This window comes from Silurus meridionalis, chromosome 14 (genome assembly GCF_014805685.1).
Source record: "Silurus meridionalis isolate SWU-2019-XX chromosome 14, ASM1480568v1, whole genome shotgun sequence".
Taxonomy (NCBI): domain Eukaryota; kingdom Metazoa; phylum Chordata; class Actinopteri; order Siluriformes; family Siluridae; genus Silurus; species Silurus meridionalis.
In genome coordinates, this window is record NC_060897.1 from 10,808,898 (window position 1) to 10,833,435 (window position 24,538).

At 36.5% G+C, this 24,538-nt stretch overlaps 2 protein-coding genes across 4 annotated transcripts in view; both read left to right on the top strand.

The window, feature by feature from the left end:
- Positions 1 to 38: 38 nt before the first annotated feature.
- On the top strand, positions 39 to 4,240 carry LOC124396844 (protein SCO1 homolog, mitochondrial). Its single transcript, XM_046866171.1, has 7 exons — positions 39 to 354; positions 474 to 587; positions 1,641 to 1,731; positions 2,105 to 2,302; positions 2,393 to 2,485; positions 2,785 to 2,900; positions 3,439 to 4,240. Exons 1-7 carry the CDS (start codon positions 223 to 225, stop codon positions 3,574 to 3,576), a joined length of 882 nt encoding a protein of 293 aa, XP_046722127.1. The 5' UTR covers positions 39 to 222; the 3' UTR covers positions 3,577 to 4,240.
- Positions 4,241 to 8,510: 4,270 nt separating this feature from the next.
- The window catches only part of gas7a (growth arrest-specific 7a), a 36,690-nt gene continuing 20,662 nt past the window's right edge, over positions 8,511 to 24,538 (top strand). The window contains exons 1-4 of one of the 3 annotated variants that reach the window (XM_046866537.1): positions 8,511 to 8,807; positions 15,425 to 15,481; positions 17,305 to 17,390; positions 20,093 to 20,161. In XM_046866537.1, coding sequence (XP_046722493.1) covers positions 15,439 to 15,481; positions 17,305 to 17,390; positions 20,093 to 20,161 — 198 coding nt within the window. In that variant the 5' untranslated portion in view covers positions 8,511 to 8,807; positions 15,425 to 15,438. Of the gene's footprint in view, positions 8,808 to 15,424; positions 15,482 to 17,304; positions 17,391 to 18,603; positions 18,843 to 19,539; positions 20,162 to 24,538 lie in introns of those variants that run through there. The other 2 variants (XM_046866539.1, XM_046866538.1) reach the window with 2 other exon arrangements.

A 24,538-nucleotide genomic window follows, 5' to 3' on the forward strand; every position in this document is an offset into this window, starting at 1 on the left:
AGTATAAAGGCATTTGGTAGTCCAACAAAGCAACGTCACATCCGCTTTTCGTTTCACTCTATGTCATGCTGCTGGACTGACCTTAAAACTGTGCGCTGGTTTTTGATGCACTGATGAAGAATCTTATTTTTTATGGCATTCCGATTATTGATTTGTGAGCCGTGTTAGCGCAAGTCATTTACGTTTTAAAAAAACTCACCTGGAAGCCGATTATACTTCGCCATGGCCACACTGGTTTTACAGGGACTCAGGTGTCCGATGTACAAGCCATTCATTCTGCATAAGTTTCATTCCAGCCGCAGTTTCTGCTACAAAACCTGTTCACACCTGATCAAGAAAGGAACTTGCACTCCGGTATGTCCTCCTATTTCTACAGATACAATTTGTGTGTAACCCTTTACTTGTTTATTATTATATAATTGCTGATATGATAAAGAATACATGACATAATGTTGCCTTTTGCAAATCTGCAGCTGAATGTAGCCTTCACATGCAGAAGGATGGCATTTCCCAATGTGAGGACACTGTCTTCTGTCCCTCCACCTCCTTCATCCAGAGGCAACAAATCTACAGAGAAGAAGATTGGTGTAAGCATCCATGCAATCTGCTAAAAGATAAATTATATTATAAAAAATCTAATAATTGTTTAAAATATTCACAACAATGAGTTGTGTGTGTGTGTGTGTGTGTGTGTGTGTGTGTGCTTGCAATTGACATGCTCTCTAGAATTAGTCATTTTAATTATACACTATGTCTTATGCTTACAACGAAAAGCATGTCATTATGTAATGCATCTCTTGTTGCGACTTTGATTATTTACATCCTGTGTTCTATTTTTCACATACAACAGCAATTTGAGAACGCTGACCATTCAATGGCATTTCATAGGATACATGAGTACTTATTACACGTGTGCTGCCAAAACAACTCAGACCTATCCAGGCATGAACTCCACAAGGTCTCAGAAGGTGTGCTCTGGTGTCTGGCAGCAAGATGTGATCAGCAGATCCTTTAAGCCATATGAGTCTCCATGGCTTCAACTTATTTTTCCGCACTTTCTACGGATACTCAGACAACACCTTTGTCATGCTTCCAATCCATTCCTGAACAATTTCTACAGTTTGGCAGGCACATTATTCTGCTAACAGTGGCCACTGTTATTAGGGAATACTACTGCAATGAAGCAGTGTATTTGGTAAAATCTTTTACTGCAATTTTTTGCAACAGTAGCTCTTGTATGAAATTGGACCAGACAGGCTAACTTTTTGCTCCCCACACAGATCAATGAGCCCATGATTCTGTCACTGGTTGTCTTTTCTTGGACCACTTATCACTGGAACCAACACCCAAGAGCTGTTATTTTGGAGATGCCCTGAACCAGTCGTCTAGCCATCGCAATTTGGTTCTTGTCAAAATCACTCGGGCCCTTGCCTGTATGCTTTTTCTTCTTCCTACACATCAGATTTGAGAGCTGACTGTTCACTTGCTGCATAATATATAACACCCCTTGATAGTTAACGAGACGATTCATTTTATTAATTTCACCTGGTTTAATGGTAGGTTTGGCATATAGTAAAGTGATGTATTATACTTAGTGAGACTTTTAACTGTAGTCTCTTGCTTCTTTGTGTCATTTATAGCCAGTCACATGGAAATCTCTCGCTGCCACCTTTGCCTTGGGTGGAACTCTTCTTCTGGGCATGAAATACTTTAAAAAAGAGAAAGAAGAAAGTAAGGCTTTGCATTTCTTTTTTATTTGTTATTAAAATCTTAATAAAAAAAAATGTATTGTTTGTTATTAATCTTTCGTAGTTGAGCTGCTAATCAGCATTAGGTTTATTAGCAAAGTGTGTTAACACACACACGGAATTTGGTTCCAGCCGTTAGTGACTCTCAAAGGCACAGATATAAATAACACTACACATTTAGTTTGGACTATACAAGACAAAACAGACTCTACGAGACAATACAGACAATGTAAGACAATATAGACAGTACAAGTATTAAAAGTATTAAAGTATTAAAATTGCCTTTCAGTATGTAAAGTACCACACAATGAGTCATGCAGCGAATGCTTTAATAGTGTTTTTGTTTTCTGGTATAGAGTTTGAAAGAGAGAGAACAAAGTCTTTGGGAAAACCATCTCTTGGAGGCCCATTCTCTCTTATCGATCACAACAGCAAACCTACAAAAAGTGAAGACTACCTCGGCCAGTGGGTGCTGATCTATTTTGGATTCACACACTGTCCAGATATCTGTCCTGATGAGCTGGAGAAAATGATTGAAGTCGTAGACGAAATTGGTAACTAGTTGTTTCTAGCACCACCTGATTCCACATGAGTCAAAATGGATTTACTTTGCTAACAAGCGTGATCATTTGTTTTTCATACAGACAGGATAAAAACACTCCCAAATTTAACACCGATTCTGATCACGATTGATCCAGAAAGAGATACGCCTGAGGCCTTGACAGCGTATGTCAAAGGTATTTGGCTACTGTCTCTTTGTACAGCATCATCATATTTTGATTTTATTAACTAATCCAACTAAAGAATCTAGACTAAAAGCTGATAGCATAATAATGTATCTCTATCTTACTGCATTAATATATACTAAGGGAAAAGAACAAGCTGCTGTATGATGTCTTCGTTATGAGATTTGTTGTTCATACATTACATTTAATAACATTTTAAAGATAATAAATTGTTAAGCAACTTCCTTGCTATGGCTTTGAAATCTAATCTTTAATACCTACAAGCCATTTCTTTTTTGTGGTATTTGCAGAGTTTTCCCTGAAGCTGATAGGCATGACAGGAACCAAGGCACAAATCGAGCAGGTGTCCAGAGCATACAGAGTGTATTACAGTCAGGGACCAAAAGACGAAGACAACGACTACATTGTAAGTTTTGCATGTCTTCAAAATCATACAAATGGGGTTCTACATTTTGCATTGATCCGGAGTCCAATACAGTGTGTGTGTGGGGGGGGGTGAAGGTTTTAATACAGAAGACTTTTTATCTGTAAAGTGACGTTAAATCATTTGAAGAATTCTGCATGTTATGTTTATCTGTTAAAGGAATGTATTTGATAGTGTGTTTAGTAATTATTTAGTAGTAGACACAGTATAGTTTTTTCTGGTAAAATGGTTAGAAGTACCTCTGGTTAATACGTTAAACTTCTCATTAAAAGGTTGTGAGTTTGAATCCCAGCACCAACAAGGTGCTACTGCAGAGCCCTTGAGCAAGACCCCTATCTCTCAACTGCTGAGTTGTATTAATGAGATCATGAGTTGCTTTGGATAAGGGAAATCTGCCAAATACCATAAATGTAATAGTGTAATGTATTTTAGGAAACTAAGTTGCTATTCAAAATGCATTGTAATGAACAGTTTAAATTCCCTCGTTCAATCAAAAATGTTTTTATTGCCACAAACACAGGTGGATCATACCATCATTATGTACCTGGTGGGTCCTGATGGAAAGTTTGTGGACTATTACGGCCAGAACAAGAAATCAGCCGAGATCTCCTCTTCCATTGCATCACACATGAGGAAGCACAAACACGGCAAGCAGTGAAAGATGGAAATCACCAGAGACATTAACTTCTGTATAGAATATTGCTTTTCATTTCTCCAAATGAATGGGTCTTAAGTAAAAGACATTCTCTGTTTTTTTATTATTTTTTTTTATTTTATTTTACCGGAGCTGTAAAGGTACACTGAAACACCTTTATATTTATAAAGATTTGGACTTGGTGTGAACTAATGGCTGCAATCTGTTAATGATCTCCAAAACTAGAAACCAAGCAGAATACAAGCAGTTATATTTAATTTGCAGCATATTTTGAATCCTGCATTTCTTGTGCCCAGATTTTGCTTAAGTTGTTCTCCGAGTTATTTGCATCAGACAGGAACAGGTTTTCTTGTCCTAATCTGCTGGGAAGGTGACATTTCTCTCCAGGAAGTCTCCTGCTGATCTAGGATCAGACTGCTTCTTAGCAGAACCGAAAAAAAGAGACTGCTATCACCAAATCTTTATTTGATGTTGTTTAGGTCCATGGAGGAATAGCAATCAACTGTACTATGATGTAGTGCCAAGGTTGGTTACAGCTCTTCCTGCTCACCAACAATAGAACAAATGTCCTGGTTGTTTTTTAGGCATAGACCACAGAATTTGAAGCAACTGAATTATTAGGAGGAGTATGTTTAATAAAAAGGACACCTCTGGTAGACTCACTTGATCTGAGCTCACATGTAGCAGTTGATGTCATCCCTTCTACAACAGTCTATCAGTTATAAAACTATGCAATTTGCTTGATTCGGGGAATATTAATAGCATTATCCATCAGCCAAAAGGCCACGTACACTTTGTTGGAACCCTAACTCTTATTACCATAAATATCACATTACAGCATTATCTATAATAGAATAGTATATATTTATTCTCAACATGCTGCCCAGGATGCCATGGAAACAGATTCACTCAAAATAGCTTAACAGATTTCAGACTGTCATCACATGGTTACACGCTGCACATTTTTATTTATTTTTTTAAGCGCACTATTGAATACTTGGCAATACATGCTCATATTCAATACAGACCAGAACTAAAGAACAGATGCCTGAAAACTGCAGGTGAAATCCTACATTTTGTATGATAATTATTTATAAATCCACAATTGACCATCCAGGTTTTACATTTATTACTGCTTTTTAGTCTATACTGGAAATATGAAACATTCCTGCCAACCATTTCCGGAAAGCTGCAGAAACTAGAAAACCTAAAAGGTGTACAAAAGATATGTATAGAGGAACACAAGTGTCTTCTTTCGCTGTACTCATATATTTGGACAAAATTAATCTCCAAAGGCAAGCCAGAATTCTGAGAGATGTTTGTTTGAAATTAAAGATTATTAGATTAATGTTTAAAAAAATAAAAAATGAAATAACATTATTTTGAGATATTCTGTGTGACCCAGATACATTCATCAGTGTGCAGTAACAAAAATGAACCAACAGAGGGTTCCCTTTAGTCAGAAAACAGTCTACACAACAAAACAGCCAGATTATGTAATTTAGAAAAAAATATATACGTACTTCTATTTACTCAGCACTGTCTAATTCTTACTTTTAGCAGGCACTTTATCTTGCTCAGGTTAGTTGTGGTCCAGAAGCTTATCCCAGGAATACAGTATTGTAGTTGCAGTGCACCATACAGACACATTCTCTTGCTCATTCATACTACAGGCCAGTCCACCTACAACCATATTTTGGGACACTGAAGGAAACCCTCTCATACATAGGGAGAACATGCTTTGACATAAAATGCTGATTTTGCTGCAGTCTTTCATTTCAGCCAATTAGGAGACACACTTCATAGTTGATTAAAGACCAAGATGAACAACAAGTGGAGTCAGTTGTGGTTTCTGTTTGGTTGGATTAAATGCCTGTAGCCATTCTGTTCCTTTGAGGATAAGACTAAAGACTTCTGCTTTGTGGCAAACATGTTTAGTTGCATATGGTTGACTTAATCACCTCAGAGTTGAAAGTGTTACTCTTCAGTTTTTCATCTAAAGTAAGTACTATTAATTTTGTACCAGGCATGGATGCATGGATCATGAGAGAATGCTGTGAATAAGGTACTATTTGAAGCGTCCATCGTAGGGCAACATGACAAGAAAAAAAATCATTTGTACACTCATTGACTGCTACAGGCACCAGGCCATGTTTTGTGGAGGCAGGTGGGATTTAGAGAAACTGATCAGAATCTTGGATAACGTGTGAGGCTGCATTTCAAATTTTAATTTCAGAATCTTAAACCCAATGTTAATTAGTCAGATCTGATGCTGGTTTAAAATGTAAAACATTTGATATATTTGAAATTCATTTTTATTCTGGATTTGATATAAATATTTCACATAGCAGTGGCCCTACTTGTCCCTAATCCACCTATAAGATTATTCATGTTTTAAAATATATCTAATTCACATTTGGAGTAAAACCCTTAACGCACACGTGAATAACCCTTCAAGTGCAGATGATTGAAACTATAAAATTAACCTTCTCATTAAACATAAAACATTACTATACAAAATGTGTAGCTTTGCATTTTTTTTTAGCATTTTTCCTTTACTTTTCACTAAACTTTGTATCCTCCATATGGGATCTTGAGGAGGATGTCATACTAGTACTTTTTCCCAAGTGGGCAACTTTATTATTCAGTGTACACATAAAGTAACAACCAAAATGCATGTGCATCTTTTTAAAAAAAGGATTTCAGCTGGCTTTTGGCCTTACCATGTGACCTGCAAACAAAGTGTCACATTGTGTAAAGAAGAAACAGTCTACTCATTGTTTAAAAACACATTATAAAGCTATGAAAAGTACAACAGGGCTAAATAAACCATATAAGATATACAGATTTATCTAGTTTACATAATTATTATTATATTATATATAATCTATAAACAACCAAGTAGACTGTTGCCATAAGTGTTTGTGTACTTGCAGTGATGTCTTATTCTACTGTCATGACAGCCAGGGATGTACACGGGCTGTCAGAAAATAAATTCTACAGGAGCATCGAGAAGACACTTCATCTCATTTACTTGCATGCAGGGGGCCTATAAGGAAAAGGAAACCCTTGTTATGTTTCCTTACATATAGGGAAACCTCAATGTCAAGGCACCCTGGGGGATGTTCACCATATTTTCTCACAAAGGGAAAACCCAATTTTACATGTCGCTGCAACATAGATGCCTTTCATCATGGTTTTGTCCATTTGAAGGGGAACCAAAAGTGCAACACTGTATGAGCTTCCTTATAGGAAGTTTTATGTACTGTAAAGGCACCCTAGAGGGCACTTTCACTAATTGTTTTTAACCGTGAGTGCACCGATGGAGGTCATTCTCTAATTCCATCTGTGATGACAGCTGCCATACATTCTGACATCATGATAAATTAAGTCAAATGAAACTACTCTACTTCGTGTAGCTCAGGTTTTATTACAGATGGCTGAACAGATATTATAGCAGATTGTCAGTGTATATATCGTTACAGTGAACTGTAAATATCACACTACAGTGAGGTCCTTTAGTTCCACTTAAGTGTAGCATGCACAGACATTTTAGATGTAATAAAAACATAATAAAATGTGAAAGCATAATATTCAATAATTAAAATGGACACAATTATATTGCAAATTCAAATAACGAGAATCAAACGAAACTATATTTTTTGAGACTACTACTTAATACACGTTCATTTTGCTTACTCTGTTATATATTTGTGGATTTTACTGATGCTGTTTTTTGGGTTTTTTTTACAAAGAAGATTCATTCATGTGCATACTTTCAATGCCCATGGTATCTCAAAATGATGATGTTTCATAATAACTGTTGTGATTTCTGTGATTTGCAAAAGTTTGAATTTACTTTAAAATCTAGCTAGCATGTGGTGTTTCACAGTGATCCTGTACTTTGGTTTGGTCCGTCTAAATGTGACTTTATCGATTTTTTTTTTGCCTCAGGAAGCAGACTGAGCTTTCAGCAGCTTAAGTACATTAAGCTAATGGATGATAATGATTCATTTAATATGAATGGTGTCATTTATTCCAAATTTCTTTATTGTGTTATATTTAAAAATGAAATTATATCTCCCTAGTTCAAATAAGTTTGATTTGGTGCTGTTGTGTAATGTATGAATGCTGGACAAATCATTTTGCAAGGTATCATGAAAATCACAACAATATGTTAGATAGTTGAAAATAAATGTGCCCAAAATCTGCTAAATAACATTACACACCAACCTGTGCTGAGCAGTAGACAACTTTTCAAAGGAACAGAATGAGAAAAGGTTACAAATATTTATGTTAAAATCTTTAACACCCACTGAAACAAGAAGGTAGAGAAAACAAGTGTTTATCTTATCCAGTTTTATTGACTTGAAATCAATTGTCCTGACTCATGTAAATTATTTGTTAAAAACAAATTAATTGTTTGTGAATAACCCATCATTAATGCCGGCATCGTTGCCTAGTCAATGGGCACACTGAAGTAACTTGAAGCACATGTCAAGCATGGAACTTTCTTTGACATGACAGATTTCCCACATCCACTTTTCTGAGCCTAAGGCAGAGGGCGGTTTCTACGTTGAACACTTCATGCTCGCTTTTTCAAAACAGTACTTTGTCCGCCCTGTTCATCACTCCTCTCTTGTCTAGACGGCAATAAAAATAGCAGAGCTGTTGGCTTTGTTTGAGCTACTGTCATTATGGTGTGTGTGTGTGTGGGGGGTGTTCCTTTGGCAGGAAGAAGTCCTAAACAAGGTCTATTTGACTCAAGCAGTACAAAACTGGCCTTGTTAACTGAAGAGGGAGTCATTTCTCCACTGTCTCTGTCTTGCTTCATGTCACGCACTGTGCTGCTTGTCGTCTCCATAGTCCAGAAGAAGGCTTGTAACCCCCTTGCATCTGGGGCTCAAGAACAAAGCCTTTTAGAAAGTTTCCAAGCTTGGCAACCACAGCCTGGCATTTTTTTTCTGACCTCTGCCTTGGGGAAATGAGAAGGGGAAAAAAAGTGGCAGGGTTCATGGTTCTTCATTCTTTCCACATATTTGAGTTTCGAGTCTGGGATTTGGGTTGTTTTGAACTTGCTGTATTAGAGTATGCGTTAGTATGAAATTGTGCAGGGAGTCTAGAACCAATAGCTCGGTTTGAGGTGATAAACAGGACATTCATCATCTCATCCAGAGTTCTCCACTTTGAATATTGTGTCCTTGCAAAGGAATACCTGGTGAGAGCAGTTTTGGGTAAGCTGCATACACTGACTTGAAGGTTGATTTGTTGTGTTTACTATTCTAACAAAGAATGGGACATGTTCAAAAGTGCCTTTTTACTGACATATTCTTTGCTCATTTGACTCCTTACGAGTTTACTTAAGAATTTATGTTGCCTTCTATGTTCCATGCATATTACTTAAATGACTTAAAACCAATATTCTTAATCGAACAGCAAAATGTTCTGTGAAAATTTCAAAAAGTATATCTTTCCTTTCATACAAAATGGATCAATCAAGTCTAAACCATCTACTCCTGAAGGTCAATGTTAATGACTCATCTTGTGTGTCTTTACTAACACCCCAGGTTATCTTAAAAAACAAATAAAATATCAAATATGCTATCAAGCTAAATCTGGTCCATGCGTAGATCCATATCTATTAGTCTCTCCCCAGTCATAAAAGACCTTCCATGCTTCTTTTAATTTATTAAAGTGTTAACCAATCATCATTTTTAAGATTTCATTTCTTTTGTCCCATTACCCCGACAGAGGCCCAGCACATAGCGCTGTGAAAGCAGCACATTATTCTAGATGTAATTCATGCTTTAGCTCCAACTTTCAGGCTACTTATGTCCCTTATGATGTTTCTGTTCTGAAAGCAGTACTTGCATTTTGACAATTGCTCAAAGTCTCAGGAACAATAGTACTTGCTTAACATTAAATTTAAAAAGACCCCAAAATGTCAAATCTTTTGTTTCTTACAGTCAGACAATTAAGGTGAATGTACAGTACATGGAGGAATCTGATGCCAGATGTATTTGTGTGTAGTCCTTCAGAATGAAACATTGCAACATAATTTGAATTTTACACTGTGATTACAATAGTCCTTTACAAATGTTTATTTCCATTCTGCATGAGAACATTAATGGCTAAATTTTGTATAAAAATCTGTGTTTTTAATACAATATTATGTGCTTGAAATCAAATTTAGCACTGGTCACATGCAGAGAAAATCATTTGGATGCTAATTAACATTATATACTATAGCCCACTGGTAAGCTGTTTGTTTTTAAGAGCAAAATGGTGTCAAACATCATACTGTGTTAACCCAGTTTATCTCTCAGTAAATGTAATGAATGGCATGACCCCTTTGTGGTTTTATAACCATTGATAATTCTATATTTCTTTATATTAATTAGCAACCAAGGGGTTCATTGAATCTTCAGTCCGAAAAGATTATACTAATGATTACATGCTGAAGGTCTTATGTTGTGATTTTTGCTTTAAGAATAAAAAATAATCTTGTTCATTATTGGTGTCATTTAATCTTATTCCCTCTCTGTGATCCAAACCTTATGAGAAAAATATTACCACTGATCAAAGATAATAACATTCTTCCATTATTTTCTTAATTGGAATATTTGAATAACTTTTACCATTATGAAGGTTTGTCCTATTTCAGTCCTGCAGGAATGTTCACAAATATTCAGAGGTTTTCAATGCCCCAGTATGGCAGATTAGCAGAAATACATTGCATCATATTCAGGCATGGTGGACCAAAAAAAAACTAAAAATGTTTCATTGTTATAAAATATAAACATAAATAAAAGTTTATATTAGAAAATAAATACTAGTGCTATAATATTAATCAGAATGGTGCCATTTATTAAACAGCAGCAAGCATATTGTAGATTGTTTTTCTTATCTATAAGTGCATGTCTCTCACTGTAGCCAGTATTTGGGCATCTGACCTTTCCAGCCATATGTGGTTCTTCCCCAAACTGTTATAAGTTGGAGACACACAATTGTATAGAATGTCTTCAGATGTGGTAGCATTAAATTTTCCCTTCACCTAGAACTGGGATACCCAAACCTGTTCCATCTTGACAATGCCCTGTACACAAATCGGCCTCCATAATGTTATGGTTTACATGGGAAATCTTGAGTGGCCTGCTATAGAGTTCTGACATCAATCATATTGAGATTGAGAACACCTTTGAGATAAATTAGAATACTGACTGCACCCCAGGCATCCTCACTTTACATCCTTACCTGACTTTACAAATCTCCACAATCACACTCCAAAATTTAGTAAAACATTTTCCCAGAATAGTGGAGGATATTATGACAGGAAAAGGGGGACAAATTGTGGAATGGTATGCTCAAAAAGCACATGTGAATCTTATGATCAGGTGTCCAAAACCTATATAGTGTATCGCCACTAAACAAACTAGCATTATATCTCTGTCCTAGTCCATTATTGAGTACTAACACCTTCTGCACACTCAGAGTTGTTGCTCTATTGTGGCAAAAGCATACAAAATGGTATGTATGTAAAATTAGTGTTCTTCCATTTCCACTTATGCTTAATTACAGATAAGTGTGAAGGGAACAAATCTCATGTCAGCAGTTAAATGACTCACTGGTTGTCTGCTATTACAGCAGAACAAAAGATTTAATACAGTTCAAAATGGTCTGTAATGGCCACTTTCAAAATAAAGGAGATCTTCTTTGTTTCCCCATTACAGCATGTGCCAGATCTTTTACTAACCCTAAACAGAGAAACAGATTGAGAAATAGACAAGGGGGGGAGTGAGGGAGTGATGCAGTGTGAAATCTATTTTATGTTACACATCAAACGTGAGGGTCAACCTACAGCCTGTAAAAGTACCAGTAGAAAGCACAACTTCCTAATTTATCTAATGATCGCTGGTGCCTGCTATCTGTTAATTTTAAATTCTGTGATTGAAGAGAGGTCAGAGGAGAACAGCCAGATTGGAAGACATGAATTCTACAGTAAATCAAATAGCCACTCTTTGCAAATATGGTTAACAAAAACAAATCTCAGAACAGAAATCAGTAGATACAGTAGGCATAAACAGCTGAAGATTGAAAATAGGCCAATTTGTATCTGTACAGTTTCAGTACCATTCAAATGGCTGGATTTGACAGTTCACATGGATTTAATGATAGCTGGCAGGCTCACTAGCAAAATAGGCTGTATACAGTGGTAATTCCTTCTAGGATTAGAGCTTGATAATATATGAAGTATGTAAGATAACTTATGACAAATGTGTGGTAGTCTGGGAACATGTCAAATGTTGCTGTGGCTAAATTCTGGCAAACAGCCCAAGCATACTTTAAAAAACCATACATATCAAATGACATAGAAATTATTTTTTATTTACTTTTGATATTTTTCTACCCTATATGCAAAACCCTTTTAGTCATCTATATGAGGACCTTTTCTCACACAACAAATGTTCTTGATTTGATCAAAATGTTGAATAGTCATGTGCTATAAAGAAATGGTCATACACCTAATCATTTTCTAATGGATTTTTTAATTATATTAAAGTGCAGTGTTAATCCAACTATAAGCTTATTTAATAATAGATTATTCTAAAATATATCATATAATCTTCAAGATGATATTGTTGTTCTTTGATTTCAGTAAAGAATAAAAAAAGTGTAATTTTCATCTTTTTTTTTTTTACAGTAGTCTACTGTAATTACAGCAATTTCAATGGCTATGTTCTTCTTCTTACTCATCTTTTATTATCTCCATTGTCCTCTTCTTTTTTTATATATTTTATATTAATATATTTTCTCTCAGTCTGGAGGTGTTTGATAAGGCGTGAATAGACATTAGTTTTGTTTCTGACAGGTAATAATGTTTCTCTTTTATGGTGCAAGCTATTCCTGTTCATACTTCACTGATACAGTTTATTACATAACTGATAAGGGTTTTCACTCTAGTTAAGATGTCTAGATAGAAGGCACAGTATTTCATATAGCATGGCTACATGCTTATAAGGCAAGATACTTCACTAGGCATATGTACATACTTGCAAATAAAGCAAAAAAAAAAAATACACACACCTCAAATCTTGGTTTATATATATATATTTAAACATCCAGATTATGCTGTATATGTTGTAAGCAATGATGCATTGGCGGTTATAGATTGTGACGGGTGGACATTAATTTGTTGTGTTATTGGATAGCTGGTAAACATGTGATTAGTCAGTCTGAATCTATGTCATCACAACATATGGCAGCATGACTCATTAGAACAGCCGGTGTATTACTAACTCTGTTTGTGGCATGAATGTGATTCTATGGGCACATTGTTATGTAGAACATGTTTTTTATTTTTTTCATATTCATATAATCATATTCTTACCTCCTAACCTCACATAGTAGACAAAAGCAGAGTTAAAAAAAAAAAAACTAGATAAAGACCTGAATTGCTGATATAAATTGGGATATAGTGATTGAGCTATTTTCTTAGCAAGTGTCAAGCTTTGTGACAGGTTTTTTGAGATGTATACCAAGATTTTAAAGGTGCCAGTCAAACTATAGACCAGAGCTAGACAACATTCTTTTACCCAAGAACTGGAACTGCTACAGTGCAATTAAGGAAGGTTTACTACTTGTATGTGGATACATTTGTTTAGTAACAATATTGGCAAATGCTTTTAGAGAAAAACAGCTAATGATTGCTCAAAAAGTTGATGCAAGCTGGCAAATGACATCATTGTCTACTTTGCATTGATGTCATAGACTACCAGTCATTGGATTGTCATCATTATTTGTACATTAAATAGATAAATAGAATAACAATTATATTTCAAGTAGAAAACATGTAGGTATTTCAAATGTAAAATTCAAAGTAAATGTCTAAAAACTAATTAGCTACGTTGGCAAAATTATAAAGAAAGAGAAATTCTCTGTAGTTTGTGTCCTAATGGAAATTAATTTGATTAATTTGTTGGACACAATACAACACAGCTACATGCTATGCCAAAAAGTCCTCATTGTATATTCTTACATTTTAAAAACAAATATATTTGTTCATTGTTTCTCTTTATCAGTGACCAGAAACAAACCTCAAGTAGCTAATCTCTCATAGTATACAATTTAAATATTTAAATAAATATTACCTAAAGCTTTTATTAACAAATGTAGATACCTGATAAGAATGTGAATTTCATTGAGCCCAGGCTTTTTGAATTATATTGTGTAAGCATAGCCTCAGGCTGTGATGTGCCATTAACATTTTTCATTATCTCCACAAAGCATTTATCTGAAAATTGAAACATTGTACTGATTTAAAATTAGTTGATCTGATTTATACTGCCACACAACCATCACAGCCACTGACAGAAACTCAGAGTTTATAACCTTTTAATTTTCCTATTTGGCTGCTGCATTGCAGCATGAGAACTGGCTTGCATAATGCTGTAATAGTTGTTTGTTTTTCAACAGAACACTAATATAAGTGCATACTGAAGGCAGCTCTGTTTAATACTGATCATTATCAGTATTTAGAGAGCGTAGCCTTGGCAGCAGCCCCATGGGGCAGCCTGTGCTTGCAGAGTTTTGGATAAAGGCCAGGGAGAAAGAGGGAGAAAAAAGGAGAGAGAGAGAGAGAAGGGGGAGATAAGACTCGGCTAAGCAGGACAGCTGATGTTGGATCAGGCTGCTTTTTATGCTATTTAAGTCTTATGTGCTTTAATGATATAAACTGTTCTAGAGTTTGTATTTGGTGTGCTTCTGGCACTGCTCCGGTTCTACACATTTCCTGTTGACTTTTTCAGGGATGTGCATTACCACCATGTGTTTTTACTTTGTGAACAGTTTGTGTCCTCAGCTTTTCTTCCTAAAATGTTGCACATCTTTCGTTATTGCCAGCTTATAGCATTCTGCATATTCATATTTTTCATTTTTATAACCAGCTTTCATAATGAATAATCACATTTTATTTCCATGTCACAAATTATAGCCCTCAGTTTATTATCATCTTACTTAACCTAACCTTGATGTGCCAGATCATGGTATTTATGCTTATAATATTATTGATTTTTATTATAGTGGCTGTCAAATGGTCCTTCTTCAACGAGACTACTGTTTGAAAAGGATTTACAAATAATGCTATCACAAGCAAGAGAGAATTGACTTCTCACTCACTGCCTGGACACAACTGGACTGTTTTGCAAGTGCATGGGCAAAAAAACTAAGCAATCTTACTTAACAAAACAATATTGGAGCAACTGAGCAAAAAAGATCTTGTTATACTTTGTGGGCTCTGCAGTGCAAAAGAAACATTATACTTGGTAGAGTACTATTGTACTCCATGATTTTTAAGATTCTAAATAATGAGTGATAATCTTTGTGTGCAAGGGGATAAGCTGAGCATACAAAAAGTGGCGTATTATGAGCAATTTACAAAGAATAATTGTTTGAATTACATCACTAGAAATGAGGTATTTCCTTGTGCTATTTATGTAAGCTTGGACTTCTTGAGAAACAGACAAACCAAACCAAAACTTTTCCCTGGGCACAGTTTCTGTCAAGTAAACAGCGTGAGATTCATGGAAAAAATATGAGCACAAAATAAGTGTGTGTATGGTTTGTTGATAGCACAGGAAAACATTTAAAGGATGTATATAGGTATAATACTCCTGAGGGGACTTGGGATTTGGTAAATTACATTGTGTCTTATAATATTTATCATTTGGATTGACCTGTTCTGTATTTTTTACTTCAAAGTGCATAGTCATTATACACAAAACCAGACGAGCATAATGCACCATTTTGAAAAAAGTGATCTCTGCTAATGATGTTTACCATGTGTATTTTCCAGAAACAAAGTGGAACATGCCATCGACGTTAGCCTCAAAGACAACCCAGAAAGCCTCAGGTGATGACAAGCAGTTTTAGCTGCATTATTCAAGTCTCACTTTGTGCCAAATGCTAAATCTGTTGAAAAACTTGTTTCATTACAAACACTAGGGAAACTATACATAGATACAACAAAGCTAAAAAACATTATTCTTTTTTTTTTCACTATAAAACATCTGTACATAGTGAAAGTACCACAGTGACAATTACTGCACTGTAAAAAAACATATTTATGCATTTTTTAGTCACATAACAATATATCTGCTCATAAAAAAGAAACTAATGCATCATAAAAAAAAAGGGTGACATTGTTAAGCTTGCTTCCAAGCAGGTTTGAGATTACAGACCTGTTGCTATGACTGCAATAATAAATGTGGATGTATATGGATGTCATGTAGCCCTGTAAACACATACTATTGTACTCCTGTCAAAATATACAGCAAAGCTGGTCTTATATACTGTACACATATGCAGCAGAATTAAAAGTACTAAATATATATTGATTTCCAGTTAATATATAAACAATAAACATATAACATCGGATCAACATATTTACAATTATAGTTGTACTACTGGTGCTTTTATACTGGTAACTTAAGCAACTGCACAAAAATATAATGTGTCTATTTCATATTATACATTAAAGTATGCATTAAATGTTACACTTTGTTCAGAATTATATTTATTCTATAGTGCTTGTGCGCATGTCATTTAAGTCTGGGAGTGACAAGATGCAAGCATTTCAAAATGAAATTCTAACAAATATAGAAATAATATAAAAATAGCACCAGGGTTGATGTCTGAGGATAAACTTCCAGTCTCCAATCTTACATAGGTTGATGTGTTTTAAGGCACCAGGCAGTAAATCACAGGCTCAGTGACAGATACAGACCACAGAGGAAAGGATGGAAAGAAAAAGCAGATATAGCCATGTGTCGATGGTGATGTTTTAGAGGTTACACTTCTTAATGGATGTCCCTGAGGGGAATTAGAACGACAGCTTGTGACTCCTAGTAGAGTTGCAGAATGTGTGGGCTTGCCTGAAACTTCTCTGCACCACACACACTCACTTATTTTATCTCTCCTCATTTATCATTCTTCTGTACATCATTTGTCAGACTGATTTTGCCATTGTCTTTTGTTTTCATGGAGATATTCATCATGCAGATGTGAATGTGTCTGCTATTATGGTAATCCCAAAATAAATAGGCTGATAGTGTTTATAATTGAAACAAATGACATAACAGTACAATTACAGTCCTGGGCAAAAAAGAAAAAGAAAGAAATTGCCTTGCACAAGACTAAAATGGCACAATTTTAGGTTTTTGGTATTTTATATAATTAAATAATTGGTCAGGAAAATAAGCAAGAATGAAATAAATACTGTAGATCTTTTCTTTCTATATCAAGCCTGCTTATCAGGCCCTTGATAGGCTGCATCAAATGTGGCATATAATCAAATATTAACTAATCAGAAAATATAAAAAAAAAAATTTGTACACCCAAAGAGGTGTTAATTTTGTGCTAACTCTGTGTCAAAATTTTTAATTACTGTCATGATTGTACTGTTGCATAAAATAATACTGAATACTCTACCTCCTCAACACACACAAAACAATTCACATTTCCTGAGCAGGGATTGGTTGTTAAGATCATTAAAAGCTTAATATTTTCCCAGGAGTCTAAAATAAATGAATATAGTAAAATTTAAAAAATATATAATTACTGCCCAAAAGCCCAAAATCTTGTATATTGCATGAACTGTTTTATTTTTATTAATAATTTATTGTAATGACACAATGCGATTACAGAGTTCTAAAACCCTGATCTATATGCTTTCAGTAAATGGATCACAGTCTACTGACATTCCTGTGAAGCGGCTAGAGAAGGTAGACAGGATGGTTCGGAAAGCCAAAACGAACAGCCAGGTACAGTTCTACTTGGTCGGGCCAAAAGGTTTGGATGTTTAAGAAGATTGATTTGGATGTCTGTGTGATGCATTGTTTAAAACAGGACTGTCGGGTTCCATTTCCGAAGGAGCCCAGCAGTGCAGAATTCAGTTCACATTTGATTCAGCTTATCAGCTAATTAGCAAGGCCTTCACAGGACAAGACAAATCACAGTAGGACTGAGAGTTTGACACTTCTTGTTTAAAGTCTGGAGAATAAAAGTGCACCTTGAGATCAAACTGCATTACTGTATGTTTTATTCAGTAGGATGACACTTTTATATCCATATTTGGGTAAACTGAGATGAATAGTTAAAGAAAGTTTTTGCCCAAGGGCTCAGCATTGTTACCCAGGTGGTCCTGGGAGTATATTATATTATTCTCTTAAAAGTTTAACTATTACATCATCTTAGAGTGTTTGACAAGGAGTATGTTTCCTTGCTAAACGACATTAAGAATTACACATTTTAGGAAGAAAATTCCCCTTTGACTGACATTACAGGCAACCAACATCATACTGGTTTTGTATAACTCTGTGTGATTTTGTGTGTACTGTAATACACCATTACACAAATATTTCTACCATCTGGCAATATCGTCATCAGGCATTGTCACGGTATTTGAAGGTTTGTCGCTAACTAAGGCTATAAGACTAATGAAAATGTATATATACAAAGAAAAGAACAAGACTGAAAAAAAAAAGATATAATAAAATACACAATAAAATATATTCAGTTTTTAGTATTAGATGTTACAATAACACACCATCAATGCAATGAAAATAAAACGGTGCTATCGGTATTGCTAGATGTTTATAAAAGATGGCATCAATATGATCATGGTTTTGGCATTACTACATGTTTTAGAAATTAAACACTCTAACACTCTACATCACTGTAACAATTCAACCGTCTATGCCAAATTTATGCTGCCTACCAGGCTTTTTTAAAAAATCATCTTTTGAGCTCACTGCCAGGCACGAATCAAATGCCAGATCAGTTACAATCGAATCCTTCACTGTTTGGCAGTCTCAGGCAGCATGCATAGGCTGTTGGCTTTGGAGCCACCTTCAAGGCTCTGTTAACAGTAATGCTTGAGTAGCAGTGAAAATCAGACCAAGCAAAGCTCTGGGCATGTCACGTGGCTGCCTGGCAGTGGGACGAGGGCGTGGGCATGCCAGCAAGGAGACTGAGGCACAGGCCATATGGGCGTCCCGCTCCTGGATACTGGCACGTGGTTAGCACCTGATCCGAGGCCAGGTTCAAAAAGAATGAACGGGAAAAAAATCATAACAGCGAAAGGAGTGTGTTAGATTTAGAAGAGGAAAAGGAGGTCGAAAGACAGTGTGGAGCTGGTGCAAAGCAGAAGTGGATTGTCATACAGCAGGGCACAAAACAAGACAGGGGCTCTTGCCTCCATGTTCCTGAGAAAGGTGAGCGGCTGTATTGTTTAGTGATTAGTCCTTTTTTGCAGTTCAGTGTTTAGCGGGTTTCTTGCTCAGGTGAGTGTGTGTGGGTGTGTTTTTGATCGGTCAATCAGTGTGTTTATTTGTTTGAGATAATTGAAATGTTGCATCAGTATTACACCAAATAGAGTGCAGAATAAAACATGGTTGTTTTGCTTAGGGAACATCATCGACATGGGAATATGCAAAAACAAAACCCTGATAAAAATCCGAAAACAGGCGTGATGATGGATGCTGATGAGTTTGGGTGTAAATATAGCACCTGCACACAGTCTAGTTTTCACGCCTTCACAAAACACACCAGCGAAGACAGATGCACACTCTTCTCACTACCTTCTGCTCTGTGAATACAGCTATCATGTCACCCTTACGCTGAGATGAAAAAAAAAATCTTCATTTTACATTCTCTTGTCTCAATCTTCAGAGCATCTCATATTCAGCTCACCTCCAATCATTAGCCTCTCAGTACTTATTACACGGCCATTTCTTCCCTCACACTCCCTCCCTCTTGCTTCCTTCTCCTCTTCTCTTGCTCTTGCACACATCGGCACACTGAAGACGAAGGGAGGTGTGGTGCGTTTGAGTAAATAAAAGCTGTTTTCCCTCCTTGCACTCTCATTTATGCTTTCTAGCACCCACTGTCCCTGTCACACTATCTCGGTCACGTTCTTTTCATTTAATTTCTTCTCCAGCTGTCTTCTGCTTTGCCTGCCTGCCTGCCTCTCTCTAACTTTAATTCTCTCTACCTTGCTGTCTTCATTTTTTGCTGTTTGCATGCACTCAGCTTTCTTAACTGTAGGACTGTAGGTGTGTCACACCTCCTCTCACCCACTCACTTACTCATTCAGCCTTGCTGTCTCACTCACTTTACCATTCCGTCTCTCTCATTCGCTTTTCTCATTGCAGTTGCACTATCACAAACCCCCCCTACTCTTCAACAGCACTGGCACGCCCCTCTCCCTACACACACTCACACACACATAAACACAGCCCACTCTGCCCTGCTCACCACGGCAACGCAGGCAAGCGGGCAGACAGCACGCGGGAGACACAGTGAAAGAAAACGAGTGTGTGTGAGAGTGAGGGAGAGAGTGAGAGAGAGAGAGAGAGAGAGAGAGAGAGAGAAAAGGATTGAAGGGAGCACCTGAGAAATGGATACAGAGGAAAGCTTTGACACAGAGGGCAGTTTTGATGATGCCTCATGTCTCTCCCCACAGAGCCCCGGGTCCCTCTCACCGGCCAGGAGACAGAACAAGGAGAAGGAAATCAAGGAAACCAAAACCACAGTGAGTCTGAAGGAACCAAACACAAATTCACAAATGTAAACAGCATAGCTGGAGTACTCCAGAGGCTGATCATGCACATACTGATGTGACATCCTTAGGCAGCAGCTCGCTGTCAGTTCTGGATAATGAATAGCTATAGAGTAAAGGCAGAGTTTGATTGAATACTCTCAATAACTAAAGCAATAATAAAAGATTAAAAGATAAAATAAATGATAAAAGATAAAAACATAAAAGATAAAAGATCGCTGTCAGTTCTGGATAATGAATAGCTATAGAGTAAAGGCAGAGGTTGATTGAATACTCTCAATAACTAAAGCAATAATAAAAGATTAAAATGTCAAGTTATTGCACTTTTGAAAGTGGCCAATGGCATTGTAAACTCCTGGAGTTTTTCTGCTGATGGGAAACATCTGTTTACTCAGTTCAGTGCCACTCTCTTTATACTGTATGTGTGTTTCCTTAAACAGATTACATCATTGCTGTTTTACATTGAAAGCATACACTGTCAACTGTATATTGTTTATGGACCAGATGCTTATGTCATTGGGTGACACTTTGAGCTAAAGTGTTTGGACAGCTGATTTACAAACTGTGTTCATTACAACAGTATGGCCGTAGTGTACCGGTGTCTTGGTTTCCTTTTTTCTTTCTTTTCCTCAGGCTTTTCATTCTTGATCTTCAGAGACCACTTGGCATTACAGACTCTACTCTGACGTGACTTTTAGTCTGTGCAGTGTGTATAATGTGTGCAAAAAAGCTCTGCCATTGATGACACTGACAGCATGAGATAAAATCTTTTTGTATATGCTTGCTCTTGTAATCGATCTTACTTATTTGCATCAATGCTTTTGGATATGTAAAGAGAAATACAGTATTTCAGACACACACAATACACAGTAGCCATGTTTGGATTGGGAATGCTGACAGATTCGCTGATGCACATCTTGTGTGTGGTATTGCCCTGTAGTCCAATTGAGATTTGCAATGTAGGTAATGTAAGAGGCTCGCACCCATGCAGAAGAGGGTGGTCATGACTATTTGTATTTTATTAATTCAAGCATTGATTCAGAATAATATTAAATTGTATTTAATAAATATTAATAGCAAATTCTATCCAACAGCATGAGTCATATATACATGTATATGCAAAATATGATGTAGTAAGACATGCATGGCAGAAATGTCCAGCACTGGTTCTGTTTAATATGATGCTCTGACTGTTTAGTTGTCTTTCCTACACACATTCCTATTAATCAGCTAACTAACATGCTGTATGTACTAAAGCGTACTGAAGATCAGGGCTGGGAACTGTTGTTCTTTCTCACAGCACAGTGGAGTCTACACTCTTGATATATTGAGGACATTAGTATTGTGCACCAAAGATGGATGTATCTAATTTAATCAAATGACTTTTATTTGAACAGTCAATGGACAGGCAATCATTCATAGTGTAATACTGCATATAGTTACATAACCACTATTGCCTGAGAAAAAAAAGTGATAAAAAGAGAGAGAGAGAGCGTGAGGGAGGAAAGGAATGAATTAGGGATGCCGCATGTGCGGGAAAGCCAGACCGGACTTGTCGATTACTGTTTTGGAAGAGGGGAGTAATGTTTCTGTCACACCAACAGGACAGCAGAGCTGTCTATCATGGTCATAAAGCCCGCCCACTTGGAAGAGATAGCTGCAACCCGGGGAATGGGGGAAGACTTGGTTAGTCCAGTTTCCATGGTGACAAAGGCACCAGAAGTGATTAATGGGTGTTGAAATGAAACACACACACACACACACACACACACACACACAAAGAGAAGGTTAGGGAGAAATATGGATTGTGAGAGGCAGAGAGGGAGAGAGGAGCTTTGATTTGTTTTTAAAACACAGAGCACACTGTGTGTGATATTCTAAATTAATTTGAACGTGCAGATCTTGACGGATAATGATGAGGCGCAAATTGTACACTGATTGAAGAAAATCTTAATCCACTCAGAAAAGAGTGAATGAACGTGCATTAAATGTTTTAGTAGAATACTGAGTATGGTAAGTTTGCATAATCAGCAGGCATGCATGTACAAATTGCATGTCAGTGCTGAATATCGTAAGATGCCCTAAGAGAGGATTACCAGGCGATTTTCCATGACAACCGCAATCAAAGCTGCTTTCGATCAATGTGGCAGGATGGCTCAGATTCATGGAGAGGCAGTGTTGTGTTTTTTTTCCTTCCCTTCTGTGTCCATGTGATGCAAAGCCAGTGACGTGTGCAAATCTGTGAATCGAGACTGAAAGGCATTTTAAATAGCCTGACCCTTAATTCCCTCAAGCACTTGTTGCTTAATTTGAGGCATAGACAAGGCTAAAAAAATAAGCCTGAGACAGCTCGTAGATGGAGGTTAAGTACTATCGAGCGTTATGTCAGGCAGCGTATGTATTGGGTAACGTGTCATGTGTAAAGCAGGTGGATATGCATATGCTTTTGTATGTTGAGTAAAGCACTACTCTGTTTCACAAAAAGGAAAAAAAAATCGTGTGCCTTCACAGTGAAACCAATTTGTCGCCTAGCAACAGAGACTGAGCAGTCCACATTGTGAAGAGTGTTTGAGCGCAGAGATTGTTGCTGGAGTGTGTACATTAGTGTTTGTGCTTGTGTATGTTTTCAGCAGTTCACTGCAGGATTTCCATTGCAGTGTGAGTATGCTGTGCCAGAGGAAGCCTGAACCAAATGGAATGTTATTTACTGGTTACCATTCCTGGAGTTTACTACACGCTATCATTATGTTAGGTTATGGTATTTGCTGTTTAGGAAAAAATAGGAGCTGGGCAGCCAACCAAGTATGGCCAGTGCATCCAAAAAAAGTGGGTTAACACACTGGTGTCTGACATAAACTACACAAAAATAATTTGCTTACTTAAATCCTGGGCCTTTGTAATACATTCATAAGCATTGTATTAACTTTTTATAATGTGGTGCTGGATGGTTTATGAAAGGCTTAGGTAAAAACGTATGTATCATGTGACTGAATGACAGAAGAGAAAAAAACCTATTTGTTTTAATGTAATGGTGTATTTTTGTGTCCTTATCTTGCTGGTTATTTGTTTGAATTTACCAACAAAACATTTATTAAGTTCTGATGCATCTAGAAAATATCCGGTCCTATTCTGTTATCTGATACATGACATATAAGTGCTTTATAACAGTGCCATTAAAAGCAAACACCAATATGAGCAGCAGGGGTCTTTTAGACAGATTTTGTTAATGCCTTTCACAGGAATCAAAGGATTTGTTAAATAAAATTTCAACTCACCTTCCTTGTATTTAAACCCTTTTCCTATTTCGCAGTAGTTACTGAATGATTAACATTTGTTACTATATAATATGCTCTAAGCGTTAGTCTTTTGTTTTAATGCTTTTTTCAGAGCAATCTCATTTCACTGCGTCTGCGATTAAGGACAGTTTAGGAACACAGCGTGTTTCCCCGTATTGACAAAACAACCCATTTCTTTGTAACTAACAATAATGGGTGTCAAATTGTAAGAATGTTTCCTAATTCAATCCATAAAGGTTTCACATAAATGCAGTGGGCTGGAAAAAGCAGTACAATGCAGGACACTAGCTGTAGCTCAGTTTTGGAAAACAAAATACATTAATCAATTGCACAACGACTGGCTTTGGACTTCCATAATAATGAATATTAACTAACCATTTTTTTCTAGTAGAGTACCATTAGAAAATTCTTCACCATAGTAATCAGCAGTCCTATAGAGTCTTCAACTACTCTTTAAAGAACTGAGCTGAGTTCAGTGCTACTCTGCCAATAAATGTGTTTTTTTCTATTATGTGCCATTTGTATTTGTCCCATTTCAAAAGCTTCTTGACTCTTGACTTGACTTGACTATATCTCTAATAGTAAATCTAAACTTTAATGCTGCTGTACTCTAATGCTAGCTTTCCAAAAAAACTGCTATACTCCAGTTTAGGTCATTGATTCCACTTCCCCAAATCCAAGCAGTGAGCAGAGGCAAACCTGAGGCTAATGAGGGTGGTGGGTTAGTGGTGTAGGAGTGCAGCAGTGCCAATAAATGAGCTAATTTAGAGCATGATGGGAGGCTGTTTTAAACAACAGCAATGACAAATGTAGAGGCGACATAATGGAAAAGTCAGTGGCCGTGACAAGTGGTATGATCTCTCAGGGAGGTAATAAAAAGTGACTGAGCACAAGTGTGTAAATCAAGACATTCGACTTGAGCACACCTGGGACACATGAATGTGTGTGATTATGTGGTAGTAAGTTTGTGTGTGGTGTTTGTGGTGTATATGCAGAAATATAACCTCAGACACCTAATGTAATTTAAAAATTATATGTTACGGACAGCAATAAT

Coding starts and splice junctions, on each gene's coding strand:
- LOC124396844 (XM_046866171.1), top strand. CDS start 223: ATGGCCACACTGGTTTTACAGGGACTCAGGTGTCCGATGTACAAGCCA. Junction 355..473: donor AGAAAGGAACTTGCACTCCG/GTATGTCCTCCT, acceptor GCAAATCTGCAG/CTGAATGTAGCCTTCACATG. Junction 2,303..2,392: donor TGAAGTCGTAGACGAAATTG/GTAACTAGTTGT, acceptor TTTTTCATACAG/ACAGGATAAAAACACTCCCA.